Genomic DNA, 12,653 nt, shown 5'->3' with positions numbered 1-12,653 from the left:
AATCAAGAGTTGTAAAACCATGTCTTTTTTAACTGTAAGCAGTTGATGAACTGTTTCTTAAAGACCCTAATCCTGCAAACACCTTATGCTTATTTTTTATGCACAGGAGCAATCCAGAGTCAATTGAAGCACAGGTATATATCGAAGTGTTTGCAGAATGAAGGCCAAAGACTACAAACTGGAGAACAGAGCTTTCTTCCCCAACAATAGTTTTAGTTTGATCACTGTGGATACTATAATATTTCTAAAACAGTTAACTGAACATTTATTCCCCTTTCTTGGGAAACTGAACATTTAGTCTGATGCATTTTCAGAAACCAAATCTAATTAAATCAGTCACTTACCAATTAACAGGTTAAGTGAAGGCTTGCAGCTTGGAAAAGCATGAAGTAAATCCAGCAAGCAAACATTAGAATCTCTAATAAAGCGTGTGTAATCAGAGGCTCCTTGTCTGCTGCAAAGCTCTTGAAGCCTCCGTTTTTCTCCTGCATCACTGGTACATTCTACAAGAGCTCGCAAAAATGCCTGTGGGGAAGAAAAGAAGAGTGAAGGGTAAAAAAACTTGTCCATTTGTGAAAATGGTCACAAAACTAGGAAAAACTTGGGTTGCCTGGGGACAGGAAGCAGTCACCTGACAGGTTAATGGATAATACAATTTATTTCCCAATACACACTTTCACCTACTATGAAAAATTTACATTTTCCTTTTTTTTTTTTTTTTTTGGCTGCTCCTCTAATGTCTGGGACAAGCTAGCAGGTCAGAAAATCCTACTTAGGCTGAGTGGGGGAGAGACAAATAGGCACAACCCATTCCCTGAAAAATCCCAAATTTATGAAAGGCTTTCTTATTTATGTGTTTGCACTTCTGTTAAGTAAACAGCTCCATAACACAAATTTATTCAAGACAAAACACCATTTGCTAAGTTACAGAAGCCAGGAAAGGAATAATAAAAAGTCTTAGAATAGGTATTACTGTAAATAAAGTATGGTATTTAATGAGTCATGTAAACATCGCTGTGGTGTTTTATTCCATACTTTATGCCTACATAATGGATAATGGTACTGCAAGCTTTTCTTAAGGGAAAATTAAATTGAGCATTCTAAGATAAAGTAAAAATCAGATGTAAATAGTTACAAGGTTTTTTCCAAAACCAAGGTGGAAATAGACACAGTGCATAAAAGAAAAGTGATCCAAAACACCAAGTGCAATCAGATGACATATTCTACACAACAGAATACTTGGAAAGTAATTTGAGTGTGCTCAAACACTGAGCTTCCAGACAATAGTTTTGAATACAGAGTTACATAAAGCACATTCTACACTGAACAGGTAATAAAGTAGATAGGTTATAAAAACTGGCTTGGGCGATATTCCCCAGCCAGCACTCTCTGCCTACTCTTATTGTTGAGACAAATGTTCAAAATTGTTAAATGCAGTTTTGAAAAGGTTGAAACAATTGGAAGATTCTCTTCTCTTGTGCTGTGAAATCCACTAAATTGAGTGAAAAGGTCCTTCCAAAAACTGATTTCCCTCAGAGACCCAACCAATACAACTGCTTAGCTTCATCCTTCATACAAAGTTATCTTTAAAATGTATTTTGACAATACCAGAAACACACATGCATTTCCAGTTGCAAGCTTCCAGCTTTTTGCAGGCACAGAATGAACGGAAAATAATATTCACATGTTGTGAGAACAAATACTATACAAGCAAAAATCTTTCTTCGAATTCTGCCAGGTTACTGAAATGCTAAAGAAAAATTTTAAAATAATTTAAAAGACATTATGGTATGTTTGCATAGAGCGACATGCATATTTTCAGTGACAAAACTTGACACATATGGCTCCCTCTGATTAGAAAGAACGATTTCTCTAAAATGCCTACGGGGCCAGGTTCAGTCAGCCTTCCAGTTATCTGGCACCAAATATCTAATACTTTTCTCTTTACTTCCAGAATAGTTATGAATCAAGGTACTGCAGAACAGAAATAGAGATTTCAGTATCTCATAGTTTGCCAGATAAAGTACCAGAAGTGAAATTTCTCAGAATAAAGTACAAACAGCAGCATACAAACTGACAATCCTTATTCACCAAGAAACTTGGTAACTACACGCGAAGCAAGTACAGATCTGTAAGAGCCCATACAGCACAGAATTACTAAGGATTTCTCTTTAAAAGAACAAACACATAAACACCTTTTTGGGAACTGATCTTATTTCCAGACACCAGGTTAGAATGAATTTCAAAGTGCTTCTTTCAGGGATGTGTTGTGGATGAGCTGCTCCTAGTTCAGTGGGAGAAAAAAACAAAACAAAACGTGCATCCATTAACATCCAAAAATGGCATCACAGAGTGCTTGTTCCTTCAAGAAATACAAAAGAGCTAAACTGCATTAAATTCTGTATGTTTGAGCCCCAGCTGGTTAGTGGAAATTATAAACTAAAACAGCAAGACAGTTTTCCAATGAAGTATCAATGACAATTTTCCAATTAAAAGTCAAAACTTAACAGGAAAGCAGGAAACAAAAAGAGGGCTATAATACATGAGTGTTCAAATAAATTTCATTTCTAAACCACTCAAGGCTTTGTTGTCACTTTCCACCTTGAAGAAATTCACAGGAATGCTTACCAGGGAAAGGAACATCCATGTTTTTTCCCCTCTATCAGCAAGCACTCCTGAAAATTGGAACACGCTGAAGTTTTCTAATGATCTAACCAAAGGTGTATGCAGCCAGTGCCAAACTGGAGCTTCTGAGGCCCAGCAGATCCAAGGGGTTTCTGTACAAGCAAACAATCCCTCCTGTACTACTTACAGGTTCAATTTCTGGGAACAAGGTACACTGACATCCCATCTATCCCTTCATGGAGTCAGGGTGCAGCCAGGCTTATCAGCCTCATGTCATGTCATGCTAAAGCGGCTGTTCTAAGTTAACCCAAAAAGCAATAGAAGAGCATTTATGTGACAAAACACCTTAATTAATAAGCTCTGCAGGTCCCAAATTATTTCCTTACAGACCCAACTTGCATATTAAGATTTCTCTTGACAATGTTTCTTGGCTTTGACATCTAGCTACCGATTCTTACTATGCTTTTTTTCCATGTTCAAGAGCCCTTTAATACTACAGAATTTTCGCTCCAAGGATATACCTATATAACTTGCTAAATTACCTCTTCGTATCAGTATTACTTGACTGAACTCTTGCTACAAAGAACAGAATTTACTTTTAGAAGAGGACTGGCATAAATATAATGCAGGAAAGAAACATCCATTTTCACATTTATATAAACTTCCTTTTCTTGGACATGCTGACAGCATGTTACAAGAAGTACTTAATCCTCTTCCTAGGATGGTTGTACATACAATAAAAAAACAACTACAGAAATCCAGTGTTTCAACAATAGACTTTGTACCAGACTGCAAATAATTTCTGTTTTGTCCTCTCAATTGATCTCATCTACCTCATCAAAGAATTCATAGACTGAACAAAGAGAGGTTGTGAACAAAATTCAGTGGAATTCCTGGTAAATCTTAAAAATGTAGCAGAGGCACAGCCTGCTGTTCATGCTCATCTCTTCTCCCAGGTTTTTCAGCTCTCTTCATTCAGTAAAACCACAACCATAATAGTTTGTAGTAACTATTACAAATTCCTCAGAAACTTGAATGCAGTTAAGAGACAACCATCTCAAAAGGAAAGCAATTCTGGAACGTTGCTAGGAATTGCAAAGCTCCATTATAGAGCTGAATTCTTCGATACAGATTGGCAACAAGTAACGAAGTTACAGTAACTTAATGAGTCTCTGCTCACCAGCACAGCTCCAAAGAAATGAATTTGGGTTTGATCCTAAACCATTTAACTTCATAACTGCAGTGGATGGAAGTCAGTGTACAAGCCATGACTGAAGATCAGTGAATCAGCAGCAACTTGCTAGGTCCTGGCCAAGTATCCAGGGCCAGTGTAAAAAGCCAGCGTGATTTGCTCTGAGTCACCCAGAAGACTCAAGAGCAGAACCAAGAACTTTGATTCTCTGTGCTGCAACCCAGTGCTATGAGCTTCCTTTCCATTATCATTCATTAAGATTCACAAACAGGCATGCCATTTTACACACAAGATATGACAAAATGTTGCATAAATAACACATAATTTCACCTTTTTTCCCTGATTAGTGCTACATTAGGTAGCCAGACATGCAAAAACCTGGATTATTTACACATAGGATGAAAGCACTGATATTCCAAGTTTCACTCAATTATTTTACCAACTTTGCCTTGCAAGGACAGGGTTTTTTTGTATACAAGAACAATCAAGGGGCTAAGCTATGCTCATTTGGCTATACAGGCTCTGTTCTACATGGAAAGTGCTCTGACACTGATGAACTCGAAGTGCCCTGTTAGGGCAGCTTTATGTCCTTCCTGAAACATCAGTATAGCAGAAGAGAGGGAACTACTGTAGGCAGGAAGGAGAGAATATCCCTCTGTGCCTATTCAAGGACACCTTCACTTTGAACATGCTGTTGACATTGTCTTTAACTCACAGAGAGAGATTCAAATTTTATGCAGCCAGGTAGCAGGGCTCTGATTTGCACAGAAAAACCTACTAGCCTTCATGAGGGACAAAATTTCAAGCCCACGTTCCTATGAAGATCTGATGCTTTTGGCCCTCCATTACCTCCTCCTTTGCTATACCCTTCCCTTTTAATCGCTTCCTTTGTAAATGTGCTTTATTCTGCAAAATCTGTAAGTAGTGTAAACAGTAGAAGTGGCATACCTGTGAAATCCCCCACCACCACCCAATCTCTTGCTGCTTGCCTGTGCACGGTTGTTGGGCCCTGGATGGGGTGACACTGCCTTGAGCCTGAGGGTGCTCAGGACCAGCCCTGATCCAAAGGGAGATTGTTACAAAGCTGGGACCCTCTTGGGACCTTTTCTTTTTTCTTTTTTTTTGGGGGGGGCGGGGGGGGGGAAGAAGCAGGTGTGTTTGGAGGGGGTCTGTCCCAGAGGAACAAGGACAATGGAGGTTCCCCAAGACGGGGGGCGCAGAGGGAGGGGGTTCAGCACAGTGGGGCTGGATAACAGCCAGACCAGCCCTGCAGACACAGGGCTCATCCCCAGTGCAGGGACCAGGCTGTAACTGATACTGGCTCTGCACCAAATCTAACTGGTGACCCCCTCCCAGCAGAGGTTAGTTACTGGAGTGGGGGTCAAGGATGGGGACCAGTTGGGCCTGGACATCCCATATGATATGTTACAACATAGCCTGTCATGTAAACTCACCTCATTAACAAGTGAGTTAATCACCAAGTCCAAGAACAGGGGCCCATTTACATCTCATACTTAAGGGACAACTTATGTTGCCCTCAATGATGCAGGGAATCTTGCCATGGGAACTGATTTACCCATAGACTGGAACAACAAAGAGCCCTTCCCCATTCTGCACAACTACAGGCACAACTCAGCAGCACCATTAAGACACCAACTGAAAGGCAAGAGAAGAGTAATTCTCACAGGTCCAGCTGGCAGTACATGAGCATACCCTGAACTTGCAGCTACTCCTTCTGAGGCGTGGGATCATAAGACTCAGCAGAACACATCCACATAGACCTACAAGCCCCTAAGTCTTCTGCTTCAGGAGTGCAGCCCTCTTAGGATGTAAAACAGATTGATGCGAAGTGCTGTGCAAGGAGAGATTTTACTTTCAAGTGGGGGATTGTTAGGTTATGTGATTAAAGACTCATCTCCATAAACATGAAGGAGCACAGAGGAAGAATGAGATGGATGAACGCCAATGCCAGGCTCAAGTTCCCAGTCAGAAGCTAACTCATCTATAGTAAAACCAGCAGTAGCATTCTATACATCCTCTCTTTTTTAATACATCTCTGTGACTTCCAACATGCCTCCATGAAATGACAGCTGTGTCCCAATACTAAAGACAAAACCGTTCAAAAGTATGCATACCAACTACTACCAACAGAGAAAGGAGTATTTGTTCATCACCAGTGCATCACACTGTACCTTTCTTTTTAGTGCCATGCTTAACCTTTACACAAACGAAGTACTCTCCTTTTTCAGACAGTCCCAAGATTTGAAGAAGTTCTTCCACCTCATTGACATTGTTGGGACATATTACACAGAAGGCATCTCCAGGTTGGTAGTCAAAGACTGTATCCTGTTTTAAAATATGAGATCATTTCTATTCAGTTGTATCATAAACCAAGGCCAACAGCATCCCCATTCCTAACAGCAGCAATCTTCCTACTATCGCAGTCACATAAAGTCATATGTTCTTTTAGCCTGTACTAGCACTTCACTGTTTGGATCACATCAGAAACTAAATACTCATGTTTTCTTTTCAGGTTTAACCTTACTAATCAGAAAAATCTTCCTTATCACTTGATCATACTAGTCAAATCATTACTAGATTACCCACCACAAGGAATAGTCATAATTTACTATACAGTTTCTGAATATTTCCTGACTTGTATACTTACAAACTGAAAGCTTATTCATTTTCAATATTCCCTTCTCCACTGCAAATTCCCTTCAAAAAGGTATTTCAGTCAATACAATATCCATGGAACAACAAAGAAATTAATTTGACACTTTATTTCTGTTTCGACTTCCATGGAGTCATACCTTTCAGTGAACAAATCAAGCTTTGCATTCACAAAATGGATCAGCCTGAGCTCAAATCCTGTTGTATAGGGAATTATTTTTTTCTTTTTAATCAGTCAAATAAATAATTTCCCCCCCAGTTATGTATTATACATAACACACATGCATTTTACCCTTTATTTTAACCCACTAAAGAAAAATTCATCACTAACTTACTGCAATATCAAGTTCTAAGAGCAATGCAGTTTTTATTGCATCTTCTCTAGTGAGCTGAACTGCTTTTGTAACTGGCACTTCAAAGGTTGTTCCCTCTGAAATCAGTGAGGACAGATGAGGATTCTGAAAAAGAGGACACGAAAACTTACACTAAAAATGCATGACAGCTTACTATGACATACTGGAATTAGTGTTGGTACAATTTTTTTTTGAAACAATCTTAGAAAACAATTCAAAACAATGAGGAAAAACATGAATCTTCTATATACATAGAGTGTTTTGCTCTACATTTTTAAAAATCACATCCAAGCAGTAAAAGGCATACATTCAACTATAAAAAGTCAGTAGGCTTGAACAGTCTAATGGGCCTAAACTACTATCAAATGCAGCTAGCTGTTTCCTTTTTCAAGAGCTGCCTTGAAAACAGCCAATTAGAGAATGGCATTTATGTTAAAACCCAAAAAACTCCTGCTTAATTAAAGGATAACTAGGTGTACAGAACAGACATAAGAACTAAGAACAGAAGCTATTTAAAAACATCATTGCAGATTTACAGATTAAGACTTTGGGGTGCAGATGAGGTTATTATCACAGGCAATTTATAAGAGGAATTTTAAAAACTAGTTAAATTTAGAGCTAATCAGCAAACTCCACACTACAAAACAGCATCATGTTACGCCACAACATTTCTACACAGGTGTGCCCCAAGACTTGTTAATGGGCACCAAGAATAATTCCAGACCACCTTTTTCAAAGGCTGTCACTTGAAGACCAGACTACAGCCCTCGTTTCTCCATCATTATTGTCAGCAAGCTTAATCTGAGATCAATACAGACAAAAATGGAAAGAGGTGGGAGAGATACCATATGGGTATAACAATACTCTGTCAAATGGAAAGGAATTATTTAACCAATATTCTCTTACTGGTAGATCTGAAGATTTCCTATTTTTAAAAAAAGTAGATAGGAGAATCACTTGAGGCAAACAGGTAGAAGTTTTATTATTCTTTTAAAATTTTGACATGGTGATTAACGGCTTCGGCCATATCAAGTTATTGTGCATCAGCTGGACTGTGATAGCTGCCTACATTCATATTCCCTCCAAGTCAAGTTTAAGGCGTAATGAAATGAAGATTTAAGCTAAATTGTACTGTCTTACACTTGCCACAAAGGCTTAAGATGCAGATCGTTACTGCTCTGCTACTAATAAGCAGCAGCTTGTTAATTCAACCCTGAGACTCAACAGCCGAGGACATAGATCATATAACTAACTAGAGAGACTGTGTACCCAGACTTCTTTAAATGGCAGGGAGCCTCTTTTTGGCAATATCCAAACCTCAAGTTGATGCATTTCAAAACAAGCCAACTTCAGCTGTGCTTGGCAAAAAATACCCAAAGTTGCTGCAATGTGAGATACCGGAAAAGGACATGAATTGTAGGGTCATGTTCGTTTTTACAATTATGATGCATGGGACCTACTTGTTGACAAGGCCTAGCCAACTATGTCAAAAATAGTGCCAAAGGAAAAAAAACCAAACCTGCATTTGATTCTTTCCAAGCCTCAAGACAACCATCCAGCTTTACATCTGAAATCTGGACTATAATCTTTAATCTGTCACTGAATTCCAGATTAGCAGATTCAACTTTTTCAATTCGCTGTTGAAAAGCAAAATTTACTTTTTTTCTATTTACAGAACAGTTAAGGCATCAATATTAGAACCTGATCAATTATTTCAGAGATCAGCCTGAATATATGCTATGACTTTAAAATAAGAAAATGGGCTCTTTTAACCACTGTAGCACCACTTTCAGCCCGAGTATTAGTCTTTAATCAGAGAATACCTCTATATCATAAATCTTTGTTTCAGTAATTTGGATTATTTAATTCATCAACCTGAGCAAAACCAATCACAATATGAGGTTTAAAAGAAAAGCAAAATTATCCAGTGTTTAAATTCATACACTCTTACATAATTATATTAGCTAGACTAAGTGATTCTGTCAGCATTACCATTGACACTCTCAACAGAGAGAGCGTCAGAGCCCTGAGGATACTAATGGGCTTTCATGGTCCTGACCAGCCTCACCAGAAGACTCTGCTCATGGGCCCAGGAGCCCCATCTCAGCTCAGCCCTGGGTCTTCAGTCCCTGCCCGAGCTACATCACAGGAGTACTGGTTGGCAGCTCAGCCACAACCATGCCCATGGCTGGCCACAGATCCTGTTGATCCAGGCCTGGATCTGCAGACTGACTTCCTGGCTTGGCCCCAGACCTGCCTCATTCCCACAAACTTGCCTGATGATGTGCAGTCTTGGCTGATCCTGGCTGCCATCTCCTGGTTTGCATCACTTGGGTATCGGGGGACAGGGCCAGCTGCGTTACCACACTCAGCTCCTGGCTCCCTGTCATTTAAAGAGCAGCCAGACCTCACTGCTCCCTCGCACAGACAACCAAAACGTCTGTCCTTTGGCAGGCAACCAGAAAAGTTTGAGTCATGCTTTCCAGTTCATTTTGAACACTAAATATGCCAACTGGAGATGATTCCCAGCTCATGATAATTCTTCTCTTGGTACAGCAGGTCTTTGTTCAACATGGCTTCATAGGAAAAGCACACTGGCTTTTGATCTACAATTCATCTTCCATTTCCAATAGTAAAATTATGATGATGTTTTTACAATGACAAGTTTCTCTGTTATTAAATATGCAGCAAGATTTTGAGCAATTTTACACCCTCTTAAGGCATTCTGAAAGTACTAAAAATTTGAACAGAAATTGTACTCTACTCCTTACTACAGGAAGATGTTTTCATTGTCCTAACATAAGCCACAGAGGATTTTAATTCTTCCATTCCTGGCACTGCAATGTCAAATTATTATTTAGCTAAATTATACCTTGACATAAGTGTCCATAACTCATATGGTGGTAACTACATTTTCACAATATAAATGGACCTTTCACTTAAAATTCAAAAACTTCCTGCGTTCAGGGACGTATCTCCTTTATGTAAGTATCCACTTGCTCTTTTGAGCCGTATGTAGGAGTATACACTCATGCTCCTACCAGAGCTGGAGACTTTCATCATTCAAAGCGAAGTCCTTACCTCGCCATGGGTGTCCTGAAACTGCACCTCTATATATTCTGGTGGCAAGGCAGGAATATTAAGAGCAGACTGAGAGACAGGAGGGACAGAATGAACAAGTGAAGGTTCAGTGTCTCTAGCTGAAGCCACAAGATTGATGTCAACCAGTTTCTGTGACAGAACATCAGAACTCCTCACTCCCTCATCTTCTAGCTTCAAGTTCTGTACTTCTGAGCTTAAGTACGGGGCTGCAGAGAGCGAGCTAGAAACAGCATCGACAACACTGCTCATGCCTTCCTTTTCTTTCCGCAGTAGAAATGCTTCCTTGAGGGCAAGCCAAAGTCCATCAATCCAAGGATCAACCACTAATTCCAAACTGGAAAGGGAGGGGAAAAAAAAAAAAAAAGAGAAAGGAATGGATGAATTATTGTGTCTTACTGGACTATTAATTTACAAATAATGAAAAGACCACAGAAGCTAAAAACACTATTCATTTTCCATTTTTAATACAGATCTGCAGCTGTTACCAAGATGACTTTTTTAAAAAAAAAAAAAATTTTTCATTTAGTTATTACCACTATGTAAATTTATGGAGCCTAAAGTGTATAACAGCCTTGCTCTTATTCCAGTTTCTCATTTTTATTTTCTTATGCTGAACTTTATGACAGGAAGTTGAAGGGATGGTAGCAAAATCTGCAACTTTTCATTATGCAATAGCAACATCAATAGCTTACACTAATGGTCCATTTTTATTATTTTAGAACACAAGATATAAGTTTTATGGTTATGGCAATGTTTGTGTTCAACTGTCTTGCACCATCATGCACAGAATCAATATAATCTGCAGTTCAAAATAAATAAGCCAAGACTGCAGTCTACTGGCCAGAAAGAGCAACAGAACAGGGACAGAGTTGTTTTCGTTCATAATTCCTCTACAGCAATCAAAAAACCTTCTTACATAATTCCTCTACAGTTGTTAAAAAAAAAAAAAAAAAGGATATTTTATGGAAGAGAGAAAGAAATTAAAAAACGTTGTAGCGGTTGCCTGAAGCAGCTCTACTGCAAGATGTGAGCTTGGATAAAAGTCTGATGTGTATGTAGAAAGAGATCCCATTACCCAGTACCACACATACTAGGAATTGGATTTATTTTTATTTGCTTCAGTAAACAGACGACATTTTTAAACCCCTCCACTTATTGTGAATTACTTAATTTCTAAAACTGCTAAATAACCTCCATTTTTCCACGCATTACAGATGTTTGCTCACACTTTAAAAATGGAGTTTTATTTAATGGCAATTGAGATTGAAAAGGCATACTGTGTTCAGAAAGGACTCATTTCTATGAGGTGCTGAGTATTCAGGTTCAAGTGATTTCAAAGAGTCAGAATGTTTAGCCAAGTTCACATGTAATTGTTGCATCTTGAAGAAATAAAATCCAAACTCATTCAGCTCTTACCCTACACAATCATCTGCTAATCCTGTGTCATAGAAGTGCTGGGCACCAAGTTCTTGAAGTCGTCGGTCTACTGTCTTTCCACCATTACAAAAGAACGTGTACTCTGAATCTCCCAGACCTAGCAAATTCAAGAAAAGAGGAATCATGTCAATCAGCCAGCCACCCAGGCTACACAGACAAAGATCTGCAAAGACAACATAGGATTTTCTTGCAGGCAAACAGAAGAATCTGATAGAGCAAATTGCATATTATCAGGACACTTTTATGACCTTCAAAAAAAATTGTTTGTCCCAAAGTAGAGCTAAAAAAGTGACTCCTCCTTCACAAATGTAAGACACAGAATTTCTCTGAAAACACTTTGCTTTCAATATTTCACATTTCAGAAGAATGTTGCTTTAGTTTGAGGCTTTTAAAAAACACAAAACTGCTCTTACAGGAAAAATGTAAGGAACTGAAATAATTAAAAAGAGTGAAACTGATAAACTGTATGTGAATTACCAAAAGAAATTATCTCACCGCAGGTTAAAATTGTTAATATAGGTCAACAACATAAGGGAGAGAGTATTAAAAGTAATTTAAAAATATTGGAACCTTGGAAAAAATAACCAAACACAGGAGTGATTTTAAACAATATGAAGTAAGAAATGTAGGAAAATGTGCATAAGGGAATCTGGTCCAACATCCTCCTCCTCAGGAATCAGAGATTTCTTTGCAGATCTCATTTTCACTGCACTTGGTTTTCTGCCCTTTAACAGTTGTGAAGATGTTCTGTTAGAAGACGACACTCTTTTTTAGCAGTTAAACAGTCAGTGGACTCAGGAGGTATGTTCATGGAGGACCTGAGATTTTAAGAGGTCAACTAAACCACTGACCCATCCTAAAACTGATCAACCACACATACCTCATCCTTAACAGATGCTTATCTAACAATCCCAAAGACCACTGGTTAGGTAGTCTTCACAAATTCTGTAAGTAATCCACACCACTGTTTCACTATCCTAACCCTCACAATTTTTCACAGCCTGACCCTTTCTTGAGTGCACTTTCAAACCACTAGATCCTTATTATCCCCACCTAACAATGGATTATTCCTTTCTCCTTTATAACAGCCTTTTTTTTCTTTTTAAAAAGACTTCTGCTTCCTCTCAAGTATGGTACTTAGAGTGAACACTTCACTGGACAAGCTGAAATGGATACCATTAATGTATTTTAAGACTGATAACTTTTTAGACTAGAATCACAAAACATATTATAACTTAGATACTATAATATCTGTTACAACAAAAATCAGT

At 38.6% G+C, this 12,653-nt stretch overlaps 1 protein-coding gene across 2 annotated transcripts in view; it reads right to left on the bottom strand.

Moving 5' to 3' along the window:
* MTRR (5-methyltetrahydrofolate-homocysteine methyltransferase reductase) overlaps nt 1–12,653 on the bottom strand; it is a 31,882-nt gene that overhangs the window by 7,923 nt on the left and 11,306 nt on the right. For both annotated transcript variants that reach the window (XM_050892475.1, XM_050892476.1), the window contains exons 5-10: nt 11,362–11,479; nt 9,925–10,279; nt 6,826–6,948; nt 6,010–6,163; nt 2,196–2,284; nt 345–525 (exon numbers count right to left, since the gene is read on the bottom strand). In XM_050892475.1, the coding sequence (XP_050748432.1) occupies nt 345–525; nt 2,196–2,284; nt 6,010–6,163; nt 6,826–6,948; nt 9,925–10,279; nt 11,362–11,479 (1,020 nt within the window). The remainder of the gene's footprint in view (nt 1–344; nt 526–2,195; nt 2,285–6,009; nt 6,164–6,825; nt 6,949–9,924; nt 10,280–11,361; nt 11,480–12,653) is intronic.

The sequence above is a fragment of the Gymnogyps californianus genome, chromosome 2 (assembly GCF_018139145.2).
Source record: "Gymnogyps californianus isolate 813 chromosome 2, ASM1813914v2, whole genome shotgun sequence".
NCBI classification, from domain to species: domain Eukaryota; kingdom Metazoa; phylum Chordata; class Aves; order Accipitriformes; family Cathartidae; genus Gymnogyps; species Gymnogyps californianus.
This window is presented reverse-complemented; position numbering and strand designations above follow the sequence as displayed.